Consider the following 15,526-nt stretch of genomic DNA (forward strand, 5'->3'; position numbering starts at 1 on the left):
TCATTGGTATAATTTGTTATTTCATCCTGCATCTTTGTGTCATCTCTGCGTCATTTTAGTTTTAATTTGATTCCAGCAGGTTTTCTGTCTGTTTTTAAATTTCACAGTGATGCTTTTTCCTCAGTATCATTTCTTATTGCCATATTCCATCACAAGGTCTTTATCTGTCAATCAAGACTGACATGTTGAAAAAGGGGCGTCTTGAAATAAAAACAGTTGGTATGAAATAAAAAAGCAAAAACTAAATATTTCATGATAATGAGCTGAGCTTTCCAATTTATTGGGCTATTTCATAATTTCATTGTTGTATCATTTTGTCTATATTAATTCCTATACATATTAATTTCATAATATTGTGTTTATGGAATTAAATACAATAAATAGATTCTTCCATAGTACGTACTGTATCTGAAACTTTTATTTATTCATATTTTAGGATTTAGACGATATCTTTCATACTTTCTAACTTATGTTATCCATCATTAAGAATATGTATCAGCATTATGAGCAGAATGAACCCCAGAGCTCACATTTCTCACTATTCTAATTTTCCTTTTAATAAAAATTGAAGGTTGCTGAGAGAAAGAAAATAAAATCAAGGTGGATCAACTTTGCCCCCTGGTGGCAAAATGTGTCATCTGCATCATTCGCCATCCTACAAGTGTAAGACATCGAGCTACAAACTGTACAATAAACCATGAATCGTTTTTGATGCATGATCTATTCCAACATGATCAGTAAAATGAACACCAGTGACGATTTTAAGTATTGGCTTGGTTTATTGCATAAAATAAAATAAAGTACTAAATGGTCTAATCTATTACAAATATTCGTTTACAAAACAGGATAAATTATGAAAATAAATATTTCTGTGCAGTTTGTCTGTATTGTCAATGCAGGCAGAGAAAAACTGAGATTTATATGCACATGTATGTCCATAAAAAAGACACGACACACTGTTATGAGATCATAATCTCATGCCAAGACAAATATCACGATGCAGAGGGCAGCACCAAACAAGCTGTCCTGTTCACACAAACTCCTTTATCTGAAGGTGATTCACTGACTTTGTATTCATACAAACAATCCACCATCGTGGGTCAGATGTATGATTCAATATGATTTGCAGCACAATGCACCTGTTCTTGGGCACTGAAACAGCTTTGTTCACATTGTCAATACTGTCTGCAAAACTTTCTCCTGAAGATTACATAAAAAAAAACAACCTTTTTTTTAAGAATACAATACAATACAGAGCAATACAAAGGTAGTAATCATGCATTAACAAAAAGAATCCACCCTTCAATTTTGGCTGCACTTCACTTACAAAAATATAAATTGTTTTGGATTTAACAAAATACTTCATGTTGTTAAAAAATACCACTTCAGAATCTCACAAAAATATTTTGTTCTTTGAAAATCACAAGCCTTCACGTGTGCACAAGTTATTCTAGCTGTTTAAGTTTCCAGAAGCCTCTGCGGGAGGACAGGAGTTGAATAATATTAGTTAAACAGCTTGAGGCAGTTTTAAAGATCAACATTTAAAACAATGGTTTGTGGTGAAAGAGCTTTGGTGATCCTTGTCTTTTAGGTTAGTCTTTACCTTTGAAACACCCAACATACTTCCCTTTTATATTCTACACACAGAATTGATTTTCATTTCTGTCAAATGAACTCTGACGAATAGACTAGATTTTAGGTCAGAATTAAAAACCCACAATCTGTCCCATAACTTCACCTGCTGTTACCTAAACCTAATTTCTACTTGTTATTTAATCATTACACTGCACCACATTCCCCTTTTAGAGCAAACTGATTCAGACACATCACACAAAAACAAAATACGCCTTATTTTGCTTTTGAGTCCATTATCCTGTTTGATTAAGGCTTTTTGCACAGTTTTTACAGTTTCGATGATATCTAGCACAGAGTCTGAAATACTGAGCCTGCAATAATAAACCCTGAAGAGAAGTTCGAGACGTTCTGGGTGGGAAAGAAAATCTGCTGTGAAAACATCAGCATTAAAAGCTGTACATTAGCGGATGAGGTTTTGAGAAAGGAATCGCAATTATCGTGTTCTAAAATGCTACGCAGTGTGCATTTAGCCAAAGGCTTTGAGAACCATTCACTTCATTTTGTGCAAAACATGTAAATGTTTCCTTGAATAGTCAGTCACGTTTCAAAACATCTTGAATTCACATTCTGTTTTTGTTTTTTAACTTTGGGTTTTGGCCAATATCAAAGTGTACCTATTCATTCAGCAATACATGAATGATATATTTTTCCCTTGGAAAATAACTGCATATTACATTGTTAGTTAACAAAATATATACAGGAATATATTAGACACATCTTGAACAATCACAGTGGCATGCTGGAGGTAAAACATAGCACACCCATAATACAAGGAAGTCTGTAGTGTTCTCTGACGCTTTAAATTAAAATGTCAGTGGACGAAGAGAATGAATCCATTATGTATTTAAAACACATAAGGCTTTGTGTGAAATATCTTCTTTTAACACTTCTGTAACATTTTATGAATCAGCTTGTTGATTCATTGAGCATAGTAAGATTGGCTGAATAATACAAAAAGGAAGCTTTAATACTTGATGCGTTAATCACAGTTAATGAATCCAGTGATTTATTGTTTCTAAACATGGTTTCATCATGGCCAGACTGCACCTATGAGATGCTATATTCATGTTTATAAAGGCAATACAATGCTTTATAGTGAGGTTTTCTGAGTTACTATAAAATCTACAAAATCTTCTCTTGAAAGAAGCCTGAAATGCATAATACTAATACGTACATGATCGCTTGTGCAAAGCCTGAGAAGGTGTTTGGAACATTGTAAAAGGTGTCTTGGATTAGATACTGTGTTATTTAAAAAGTCACCCTGTGTCATGTTAGTCTAATTTGTGACACCTTCTGTTCTTTGTTCTTTGAGTTGTAAACACGGCGTAGTGAAAACTAGACCAGGAACAGAAAAAGGAAAAGATAAATCCTCGCGATTGGCCAATGTGTGTCACCTACATCACCCCTGTCATGACAGCACCAGCAACCCGACTCACAGACGTGTCTTGTTTCCATGTTGTCTGGATACATCCTAAATAGAAGCGTTCGACCAGCAGAGCAGCGTCTAAGTCACCTTGATAGCAGACTTCTTGTGGATGCAGAGAAAGGAAACATAGGGCACACCGATGAAGGCCCATTTCTCGTTGGGCCAGAACATGATAACGGGTCCTCGCTCTGGTGCCTCAGTCGCGACGTCGAAGTAGGCGAAACAAACGCAACCCAAGTAGGAAGCCAGGCAAATGAGGATGTGCCTGTAAGAGCAAGAGGAGTCTGAATGCACCAAACTGTCTGAGAAATGGCTCATTAAATATATCCAGGCGTCCGCGGGTGCAGGATACTAACATTCAGTCTTCAGCAGTGAAATATGTCTTCTTTGTCTGTAATTTGAGTTTTTAAAATCTAATTTTCTTAAAACAAGCAACAGTCTCCCAGCAGAGTAAGAGTATTTCTACTAGTTTGCAATGCAAATCAATTTTCACTTTTCACTATTTTAAGGATTTTATGATGTTATTATATCCAAAAAGGACTCTTTTTGCAGCATTGCTGCATAACAATACAACTAATAATTGCACTTTTAAACCATCAATGATAAACTTAACCCTTGTATGGTGTTCGGGTCTGTGGGACCCGTTTTTATTTATTTATTTATTTATTTTTTTAATCAAGAGTAAAATGATACGATTAATTATTTTTTCAAATTCAGACTCATTGGCCTTGGCTCATATTGATGAATCTGAGTTTGAAAAAATTATTAATCGTATAATTTTTCTTTTGATAAAGAACATGAAAACGGATGAAATCAGGTCCACAAACCCGAACACCATACAAGGGTTAAAACAGTCCAAAGTGGCTCTTCACGGCTGTATTTGAGCTTACCAAGCACAGTGTAAGTAGGGAAAGTTGACAGATGACCACATTTCGCAGAATATCCTGTCACTGATCCAGCAGAGCAGCGCCAGTGCCCACCAGATCCCTGAAACCAGGCCCAACTTGAACACACGTGGGTTTTCACACCTGCAATGAACAAACAGAGCACTGAGAAATGTGAAAGCACGCACACAAACCTACAGATAACGTCTGACCTGTAATGTTAATTCTAATATGTAACCATTACCATCCTCATTATCATCATACAAGAACATACAGTAAATACAGCGCACTGGTTTTGTATTTTTCCACCTCATTTTAAATATGCTTAGTCTTGTGTATGCAAACTTTTCATCTTTGATGGGAAAGTGAAAAGAATGAGAGAAGCAATTTATGCAGAAAAATTACATTAACTTTAAATGTACATCTAATTTATCATCTGTGCAAAACATTTTGCTATTTCCACCTGCCCATTTTTCAGATATTTTATTCATCTATTTATTTTATGCACAGTACTTGGCAGGGGAAACTAATTGTAAACACAGCATTATCACCTTTAAGGTGATAATGCTGTGGAGAGCTTGTTAGCAAACAGTTGCCTATTTACACATCCAGCAGATACTGAGCAATATTAGCATTCACTTGGAGCCATGTTTGTTTCCACCTGACAAATGTAAAGTGACCATTGTCCATTAAGCTCTGTCTTTGGTCTCCAATAACGTGCATAACTCATGTAAAACAAATGCTTAACACTCCACTATGTCTCCTTTAATATAAAAATATTAATTATAGTGGCTTTAAACTCTATCACATATTGTGCACTGATGATCATGACCATTTCATTGCTAACAATACATGACAGCATGACCTTATTGACCACCACAGTGAAAATAATTATTGTTGTTGTCATTATTATTATTATTATTACTATTATCCATTATTATTAGTGGTGGTTCTGATGTTTCTAATGACTCTACTGGTTGTGTTTTCCACTGTAGTTAGGATGCTTTTATCTTTACAACTGAAATGACCATAGCAGGATGTTAAATTGTACGTTAGCACATTTACCTTTAGATAAGGGGATTATCTTGTCTTTCTTTCTGTGACCCAAGTACCAAGAATTCTGGTCTACCTCTCTGCACAAACATCTGCTAGAGGACACACCACTGACCTACAGAGACGTGTGCTAATCCAGAGCGCTGCTGATAAACTATTCTTAGTCTCGTCCTCCCTAGACACACCAGACACGCTGCTGCTGGCTGAGGCAGAACACTGAGCGCCGAAACAGAGTCAGGGACAAGGCAGCCTGCCTGAAGTGTTTTGATAATGCAACAGTTTAGTCACCGTGACACAGTTTGTCACATTCCCTTAACACAGAGCACTTGATGAAGTCATGCCATTTTACAAGCCTTTAATTTGAGTTAACCATTGTTCCAAGGAGGCAGGAATGTTGGGAAGAAACAAACTTTCCAGAAAGCAACACAATATAAGACAAACAACAAGCATCACTTGGCAGCAGAGGATGTGGAAATATGTGGATGCTAGTCTATAAAGAAGGAGCAGCCATGACGGCTCTGTGACATTGGAAAGGGAAGGGCATTTTAAAGCTAGCTTATGTAACCTGCTGAACAGCAGCTACTGTGGCTGCCTGTGGCAATTACAGGAAAACACTTAAACTGCATTGGATTCTTTTGATCACTTGCGGACAGCGTAACAAGCTTGAAACACATCCTTCGCTGATTATCACCCTGTGAAGTTATTATTGCTAATCTATCAGCAAACAGTTGCTAAGCATTAATATCTGGCCACCTGATGAAAACGAGTTCAACATCTGCTCTCACCTAAGCTCCCTTTTGATCTCCGCCACCTCATGAGGGAAATATCTGTCTCTTTAGCCCACTAGGCGCTCCACTAGTTGCTACCTTTGTCTGCTGTTTGGTGCTGAACTGGTAGCATACAATGGGAGTCTAAGAGCTTTTCCACTAAAAACAGCTGGCTGCTGCAGATGGAAACAAGGCTGATGAGAATGAAGAACAATGAATTAAAAAGAGGCTAAAATGCTGAATAGAGCTGAGAGGAAAAAGCAGAGTCACGTGGCAATTCTCTGTGAGTTCATCATAGCAAACGACCCCTTTCACATTACAAGTCGTCAATTGATCCGTTGTTAATTTAATACAGGAAATATTGATTAGCGCAGCTTTGATGTTAAAATGTAGTGCAACAGTAGTACAAGTAGATATATAGATATTGCTGTGTGATACTGTAACAAACCATAAACTAGTGGTCATATCAGACTCTAGCAGCAAAAACTCTGAGAATATTGAATTGAGGAAGGAAGTGTTTGAACATTAATGGGTTCAACTTTTCAACTGTTAGAGGAAAATTGCGTTATTTCTTTTAAGCGAAGTAAGTCAATTAATGAACCATTAATGAAGCAAAGTAGCTCTATGTTACATAATTGGTCCAGGGGGAGAGTAGAAAAAAATGGAGTCAAGGCTACTCATTAGCAACAGGAAGTGCAAAAATAGATGACCAATGATACGTCTTCCCAAATGGAAATAGGCCATTAAACTGTCATCAATATTGTATTATACTGTTAAGTGTTTCGATCCATTATATTCACATGGGGGCGAATCATGACAATGTATCAGTTACAGTAACCAAGCCAGCTACAGAGTTAGTAACTGCCTTCACGTATGTACAGTACAACTGCCATAAGTTAGCCAACACCCCTTCCTGCTAACAAACATACTCTGACAAAACCATCAGCACACAGGATACTGTGACTATCAGCTCAAACAGAAGCATGTAAGATAAGAGACATGACATGAAACCAGGACTTCTCCTTGGAGACGGAGCGCTAGCAAGCGTGATGGAGAGTTTGACTGTTGGGAGTCAAAGATAAGTGAGGGAAAGGCCAGTCTGTCTATCAGGGGTGAAGTGCTGCAGAGAGGCTTCTCTTACTCAAGGGAAAAGAAAGGAAGAGGCTCCAGTGGGTCAGTGACAAAAGGTCTGATATTTATCACAAACACAGGAGAGAGATCCTCATGCACTGGTCAGAATGGTATAAAGGCATAGCTCGCACATGACTTTGTGCACAGCTGCACAGTAAATCAAGTTTAACCAGGAAGTCGGTCTCTAAACTATGATGGGAGTTTGCAATAAACAGTTTGAGTAATTATTTTTCCGTTCATCTTTGTTTTCCTTTTATTTAGCACAGTACAGTACAGAAAATGGCAAAGAGGTAACATCCAACAAAGGCCCCTGGCCAGAATCAAGCCATGCATGCAGGGACATGCATGTGTGCATCTTAATCACCAAACATTCATAATGTCATGTTTTACGTTCAAAATATTCACCTGACCACTTGTGCCTCTTTCTCCATCTGACTTGTTTTTAGCAATACCACCACATTTGAAGACCTCAGCATTTAACTTCACAAGGACTATGTTGTTTTTACAGACAGGAAACGATGGCCTCAACTACAAAAATGTGTTTTTTTTAAGAGCTATGTAATGAGTGGGACTTGAGTCAAGAAAAATGCCTGATCTTTCAATTAAAGTTTTAAATGACAAATAGCTGGTATAATGCTGTCTTTGGATGGTATCCACCAGTTTTTTGCAATATGAAAACGAACTTTGCTCTCACATGCACATGAGTCATTTTCCTGACACAATCTAACAGACGTACTGTTAAAAAAGCAAACAACAACAAACCAGTCTGTCGTTTCTGAGGGCATAAGTCCATCGGTCAGGGGCCACAGGAATTCTCTCCCACTTAGCAGAACAAAAACAGGCAGCCTCGATAGATGGCTGGCATTTGCTTTAATGTCAAGAATTACTAACAGGTTGAACAATAGATGACTGAGGGTTACAAGACTGACGGTGGTGAGGGAGGGATGTGGGAAACGGAAACAACAGAGCAGCTCCAGATTACTGTGATGGAAGAAAGCTTTAGAGGAACAAACACACACACACACACACACGTACAAATGGGCACGAGTGGCTTGTTGTGTGTTCTCAGGAACATTCTTTCACATCATAAGGTCCTATAATTAGCTTGGAACAGACAACATGCCATTAGACAATGTAAGTACAAAAGGTCAAAGGTGGCATGTTAATGCACTATAGACTACAGAAACTGTATCTTGACACCATTTCGGTTTTGTCCTTTTAACAACTGAACATTCTAGCTGATTTCTTTGACTGGACAACATTGAACCACAGATCAGCTCAATGATATCTGCTTAAAATTATGTAGCACTTTTATCCAAAGTGCATAGCAACAACAACACAGGTACAAATTGATGGCAGAGAACTACCACGCAGGGTAAACCAGCCATTGGGAGCAATTTGGGGTTCAGTGTCTTGCCCAAGGACACTATGACAGGTGGACAGGAGGAGGTGGGGATCGAACCACCAAGCCTGTGATCAGTGGACGACCTAATTTAATTCTGAGCCACAAGTGCCTAGTCTAAAGTTCAAACTTTGACTAGTTAGAAAATAACTAGATTTACAGTTTGCATTCTTATGTACAATTCAGTTTAATTATTGTAGGTATATTCATGGCCGTCCAGTTATAGTTAAAAGTGGGGGTGCATGATTAGTGGTGCGCAAGGGGTGGTATGGCAGAAACATTTTCATTTAATTACCACATGAAAATGCCATTTTCTACAATATAGAACCTGTAATCATGATCAGTAGAGCTGCTCTTTCAGTAAAAAGCTCAGTTTATATTGGACCATACAGTACAAGTTTTTCCTGATGTTCTGTACTAGTTTCAGCAGTGAGTGACTGATTAAATGCTGTTTCAGCCAAGACAAATTGCAAAGCCACTAAACTCATCTGGGCTTATTTCGACACAAAACCAAATTTTGGTTGCGTTTGTGACCTGATTCAACATCATGTGCATTTCAGTTTCTAACCGACAATAAACTCTAGTAACTCTAAACCCTAAAAAAAAAGTAAACCCTAAAGAATATTAGCCAAATCCTAACCCCTCATACACTTTTCTACCAGAAATCCATGAAGGCAAACTTCCTCATGCTCGGTGATTGAAAACCAACCACACAGATATTCAGGGCGCAGTAACGTAGTTAGTTATTGTATCTTACGTAGTTCTCTGGTGTTTTGTTTGGACCACAGTAGAGCAGCTGTTAATTCTGACTGGACCTGAATGCTCCGCTGTGAAGCAGCGCTAATGGGAGAGAGGACTTCCTTTGATTTCTTGTAAAATTACAACTGCAGTGTGCTTTAGCATCATGTCCTGCCTCCTGCAGCTCTCGGCTAAACCAGACAGAGTATTTCAGTAGGTGATTACAGTCTGACAGACTCTCCTGCTGTGTGCATAGACTTATTGGTTGTGTGCTACATGTGTGAAAGGGTGACTCTGGATGTCTGGACCTGATTCTCCGGGAACTGTCCGGAGTTCATATGAGAAAACGGCTTCAGTAAGGATGGCAAAAAAAATTTTTTATTCACGTACTATATATGATACAGCCAGATAGAACTAATTTTGATCCAAACTAGCTGTTGAAAAATAGCAAAATTGTCTAATCAAAAAGTAGTGGGGCAAAAACCCACGTTTGCTCCCCCAGGTCTAAAAGTGGGGGTGCAGCTGCTCCGCCTTGCTTCATTGCTCAGGCGCCCAGTGATATATTTACACCTACTGACTGCCAGGTGTATCTGCTGTGTCACTAACATTAGCATGCTAATATAGAGGCTGTTTAGAGTACAAGAGGTAGTAGAATATGGTGAATATGTCTAAATGTGTAATAACAGTATAAGCTAGAAATATTTAAAATAACATTGCAAAACCAACATTACTACTTTGCCAACAATGTTAACTGTTAAATAACTGAATAACCGCTGTTAAGATGGTATAGTTGGATATTTACCACTGATTCTAAACTGTATGATTATTACAAACTCTGAAACACAAGTATGTCTCCAGTAATGTATATAGAAACAAAACAAAGTCATACCTACAGTTACGAAGAAATGTCTGGCTAGTTCAAATTCTTCACCCCAAAACTGCCAACAGCCTATCAAGTGAATCTGTAATAATTATCCCTTAACAGATATTAGGAGCTACTGTGATACATGGTATAATGGCTCTGGATCAGGGCTGGACGCTCACGTCTGTTCTTATAAAAAAACCCTTTTCACTAACCTCTTCAGCTCAGTGATGAGCAGCACAGTGCAGGGGATGCCCAGGGTCATCAGTGACAGGGAGTTGACGACAGGTTTAACAAAGGCCAACCCAGTGGTGATTCCTGACAAGATGCCGATGACCACTTTGAACCTTGACCTAGATTGAAAACCAAAGATGAGTCAGAATAATAGAATTTGCGGCAATTCTTCGTTCTATGAAAGGCATTGTGAAATTCAGGGGTAATGTGGGGATGACTCAACAATACAACAATCAGATAATAAACAAGAGTCTCTCAGCTACTGGAGGAATATTTTCAAGCCACAGCCTGAAGTGAAAGAGGAGCTATGATGATTCTGCGACAATGGAAAGAGAAGTAAAGACATGTGATGCAGCTTTTACTGGTGTCAGCTATCTTGGACATGCCTATTATTAAACAGGGAGTCATAGCAGTGGACACAGCCTCATATGACAGCACAGTGGGCAACAATAAGCTCAGCACATGAGCCTGCTCAACATTATTACTGTGTGTCAACCTGAAAAAACTAGATAGAAAAGTGAGTTCATGTGAAAATGTGGGGGGGAAAATCAAAGTGGTTTCTTTGTATAATGCGTCCGTTATTTTATGTAACACAACCACTACTGCGTCAGACACCTTCGGCTCTGTGTGCACACAGCTTCCAAACCCTCAGCTAGAGCAGAGATATGTCCCTCCGCCGAATTCACTGATCAGGTGAAAGCGTGTAAATTAGCTTCTGCAGTGATAAGCTGAGGTGAAAACCTGCATGTATGTAGCCTATAACACCACATGCCTGGACCAGTGAGTTTATAGACCCAGTTCATCTGATGCAGCGTCACAGTGGTCAACATACCGATCCCTCCTGAACATCCGGGGCAGGTACCTCTTGGGAAACCACATGGCGATGGCACACATAAGCACCCACAAGATGGCCAGCTCATCCAGCATCTGGCCGAGGAAGCTGAGGGTGGCATGAAAATATGTCGATCCAATACCTGAAAGAAAGAAACACACAAATGTCTGTCAGAAAACAGCGACGTTTTACAGCGCATTGACAAGGCTGGATTTATATTTTTATCCAGTGTACAGCTGGCAATGGAAAAAGTAACCAATACAACAAAGAACACATGGAAAGTTGAGAATGTCCCCTCTGAATGATACCAGTTCAAACAGATAACAAGTACAAAGTGTGAAGGACTGGACTGACTCTTTTATCATAGGTGACTGATCACCTATGATGTAACTCGATTTGGGCCAAAAGCAAAAGCATCTCAGTGAGCCGATACTGAGAAATGGCTACTGTTCGAAGACAGCACAATGGAGTGAATACGTTAATTACAAACAGTTAGAAACCGGCGTTACTGTTACCGTGAGGTTTAAAACGCTGTTAATGGATGGATCAGTCAGTGCAGGTTTCTTATCACGGTCCAGCAGACCTGCTTTTAACAGCATTATCTGTTATGATAACAGGCGCTGCAGGAGATTTGAACCAACGTCTTATCTGCTCTCAGACATGAGTTACTAATCATGATGACCAGTTAGGATGCTCGTATATTGTCATGTACAGCGGCCGCATTCACTTTTCTAAGAGAAATAGAGCTGAAACAATTATTTATCAGCAGGTATTGAAATACCTGCGACCCATAGAGGCCTGCGACTGTTAAGGCTAAGCAGCACGAATGAATGAATTAACAATTTCAATTAGCAATTGACTGTAATTTTTTCAACAAAAAAAAAGCCAAAATAGTTGGTTCCAACTGTGTGTGATTTTTTGAGATTTTGTTTTCATCTTCTATGATAATTTCACGGACAAAACTGTTAATTCAATGAGCAGAATGAGCTGCAGCTCTGCCTGGTCACACTGCGTACATGTTGCAGTCATGCCATACATGAATGACTCAGCCTGCACACAGCTGAGGCTAAAACCAAAGAAAAGCGACTGAATGCTGTTTTCATACTGGAGTCTATAGGGCTGTTTGTCTGCTCCGGTCAAAGGCCGTCCCAACCACGGAGACAGCGGAGGACAGATGAAACCAGGCAGCCACTTGTTTCCTAACACTAACACAAGAAATATGTGAAAAAAAAAAAAAAGATTCTGCTTTTATTTCCCTCCAACTTTGATCCCTGATCTGGTTTGATAGGAGACGTAATCTGATGTGAAAAGACAAGATCAATTCAAAGTTAGATAATGAGAATAAATGGCCCATTTTAATCTGACCCATTCTTCAAGTTCATGCGGCTGTGGCGTTAATCCAAATCCTATAGAGCAGCTACAGTTGTTTTCTGTCATGCAATAAGGTCACCTGTCAGGGACAGAGGGAGGTCTGTCAGGTTATCTTTGCTGACACTGCAGCCAGAGTGTTTTCAGAGCAGCAGCGAGGGAACAAGGCACTGTAATCTCTTCAGGACTGGGCCTTTATTTACATACAGAAGCGCCATTAATGCTGTGTCAAATCAAATAAAACCTGAGCAATAGGCTTATTCATCCCACCAATGAATAAGCCCACTCATAGTACAGTGTTTTTCTAACGGGGCAAAATGATTCAGGATAACCTAAAGCTGTAACTCAGGACGATGACAGAGGCAACAGCTGAGGAAAATTCGAACAGTGTCGTTTCAGCAGTTTTACGAATGTGGGCTGTCAAGAATCAGTACCTACATTTAACTCAGATATGTTGTAAATTCCTTTTGCATGTGTACTTTATGTACATACTGACAGAGTTTGTGAATTTTAGGGCTGCATTTACAGATGATGGATTAACCTGCAGATTAATTTCTCCACAAACTAATCACTCTTTTGGCTTCTAGTGTCGTAAAAATAGTGAAAAATCCCTTTTCCTATTGTTTTTTAACGCCTTGTTTTGTCCAACTAAGAGTCCGAACACAAAATATTTAGTTTACTATCACAGAAGTAAAGAAATATTCACATTTGTGATGCTGGAACCAGTGAACTAAACTTAATTAATTTTCTATCTAATTGATTAATTGGCTAATTGTTTCAGCAGTATTTTGTCTCGCACTGCCCTATTGCTCACTTTGTATGGTTATGCACTACATGCAGCAGATATAAAGCTTGTTTTATATGAATACACGCATGCAACATTCACAAAAGTGCAACACATATATTCATTTCATACAGGTATATAGGTTTTAAAAGATGAGTAAAGGAGAGTTAAGACAGTGTACAATCGTGTCAGCCAGCAAACTTACCAACCACAACCAGCAGAATCCATATGAGGTAAATCCCACTGTTGAAATGTGTTGCATATTGGCGGAACAAGCACATTAATATGGGCGGCAAAACAAAAAACAAAATGTTGCTGATCTGAAATGATAAAACAAAGAAAAGCTATGAGCAAAGAAATACATCACAGTTGGACTGATCGCGCTTGTCAGAAGTTGATCAGTGTGCAGGCCTCGCTGGCCTTTAACAAACTGTCAGCCAGTGGAAATGAAGAAAAGGAAAAACTGTAACCTGATGCTACCAGTAAACATCATGATGCTGAAGCTGGAAAAGCGGCCAAACTGTTCAAAGTCAGTTGTGACTCACTGATGGCTATAACTAACCTGAGGCTGATGTTATTAAAAGGTATAAGAAAGCAGTGCAATACAAAGAAATAACAAAGGCAGGAGAGCTGTGGTCTAGCTGGGACTGTAAACAAAACTATTATGCAAAACAAAACACATAAAAAAAAACAAACAACAAGCACACATCGTTGGCTGCAAGTCCTTCAAACCGACCGTGTTGTAAAACTCAGCGATGCTGGGGTAGATCATGTAATTCCCTTCGCACCAGTCCACCTCGGAGCTGCCCGCCTGCAACTGGTCCCAAAAAATCAGATTAACGTTACTCATGTCTGGACTAGTCCTGTCGGCTGGACGGTGCACAGAGAGGCAGCACTCCGCAGTCAGCTTTGGAGACACGAAAAAACAACAACAACAGCACACCGGACGAGGAAAGCCACTGTCTCTGGGGCTCGTGGAGCTCACGCTAGATGTTAATTTTTGAGACCCGACACTTAATGCACATCAGACAGTGTGGCTTGCTGCAGGGATCGTCGCTGAGCTGCATTTTAAAGCCTCTGACCGTCCACAAAGCCTCCTGCCCGTCGTGACGCTCTGAGCTGTGCACTGACAGCTGCTCTGCTCTGCTCTGCGGCCAAAGAGTGTTCCGGTGTCACAAGAGGACTTCCTCCTGTTCGCTTCCTGCTACGGTCAAAGTGAGGGCACGTTTATTTCCTCCTCTACTGCTGTGTTGAAACTTCACAGCCACCCAAGAGAGGGATGATTTACTCAAAACCGTCATTTACGAAATGATAAATAAACATGTAAAAGGGCAATTCTGTATCAGGGGTTAAACCATATTACACCGCAAACATCTTTTTTTTTTATCCCCCACATGTGTAACACATTTTTGCTTTTGCTTTCACTTTAGTGCACCTTGTAGCTTTGTGACAATTTTACTTGTAAGCAGTGGTGTGAAATAACAACTGTAAATTCTGAATAAAAGAATAAAGTTCTATCTTACCTTATTTCCATTTTATGATACCTTACACCTCTAAGATTTTTTTTTTGCACTTTTTACTTATACACCAGTTGTTTAGCAGCTACTAGTTACTTTACAGGCTAATATTATAAGACCTTGAGTGGATAACATGTTGTGCTTTGTTTCACAGTAAATTAAGATAACAGTTTATTAGGTAGTTAGAATAAGCAAACATTATAACACTGTATACAACGCTGCATGCATTTATTACACATAACCACCCACTTCATGCATGATCATTCGTTTTGGTTTTTTTTCCCACTATTTGTGTTCGTTTACAATGTACAGAAACACTTGCCTTGTATATAGACGTCACATGTTGATGGTCATATATATACACCAACTTGTATGTATATAGAAGTTCTTTATTTGTTTTACCCAACTTGTTCAGCTCTGTTGTTTTTGTTTTTAGCTCTGTGTCTTGTTCAAGTAATGCTGTATAAAGATGAATGTAATGATGTTAGTAAGTACTGGTGTTTTCAATAACATTAACGATGGATCTGTTCTATTCAGGTGTCCCAGTAGGCGTGAAAGTGAGCCAGCATGAACAACACCAGGACCCTGAGACTGAAGCAGCTGAATGTAATTTAGTTTTCTTGAATTGTTGGTGTAATCCAAGATACTGATGTTACTGATGGTCATCTCCATTTATGTAAAGCAAGATTTAGAATGAATTTTTTTTACTGCATTTAAGTCTAAATTAAATGGGAGTCTACGTGAAAACTCATTGTGATTACCTCTATTTTAAATACATCTGTTGTAGTATAATTCCACATTTTACGTATTTATCCACTTTTATAATTTATACGTTTATCTGTTCTATTACCTTCGTTGCTTTTACCTCGTGACGTGCTAAATACTCAAGGTGA

The 15,526-nt window shown here is 38.9% G+C and overlaps 1 protein-coding gene across 1 annotated transcript; it reads right to left on the reverse strand.

Moving 5' to 3' along the window:
- Positions 1-2,205: 2,205 nt before the first annotated feature.
- On the reverse strand, positions 2,206-14,003 carry acer2 (alkaline ceramidase 2). Its single transcript, XM_070856575.1, has 6 exons — positions 13,853-14,003; positions 13,322-13,436; positions 10,965-11,106; positions 10,114-10,251; positions 3,952-4,089; positions 2,206-3,326 (listed from the first exon to the last, which is right to left on the reverse strand). Exons 1-6 carry the CDS (start codon positions 13,964-13,966, stop codon positions 3,140-3,142), a joined length of 834 nt encoding a protein of 277 aa, XP_070712676.1. The 5' UTR covers positions 13,967-14,003; the 3' UTR covers positions 2,206-3,139.
- Positions 14,004-15,526: the final 1,523 nt, after the last annotated feature.

This window comes from Pempheris klunzingeri, chromosome 3 (assembly GCF_042242105.1).
Source record: "Pempheris klunzingeri isolate RE-2024b chromosome 3, fPemKlu1.hap1, whole genome shotgun sequence".
In the NCBI taxonomy this organism is placed as follows: Eukaryota; Metazoa; Chordata; class Actinopteri; order Acropomatiformes; family Pempheridae; genus Pempheris; species Pempheris klunzingeri.

What these genes read in the sequence shown, in the direction of transcription:
- acer2 (XM_070856575.1), bottom strand. Translation starts at nt 13,966, where the DNA reads ATGAGTAACGTTAATCTGATTTTTTGGGACCAGTTGCAGGCGGGCAGC. An exon ending in CGGATGTTCAGGAGGGATCG is followed by an intron (nt 10,252 to 10,964) that starts GTATGTTGACCA and finishes TTTTCAATCTAG; the next exon opens with GTCAAGGTTCAAAGTGGTCA. An exon ending in CCCTACTTACACTGTGCTTG is followed by an intron (nt 3,327 to 3,951) that starts GTAAGCTCAAAT and finishes TTGCTCTTACAG; the next exon opens with GCACATCCTCATTTGCCTGG.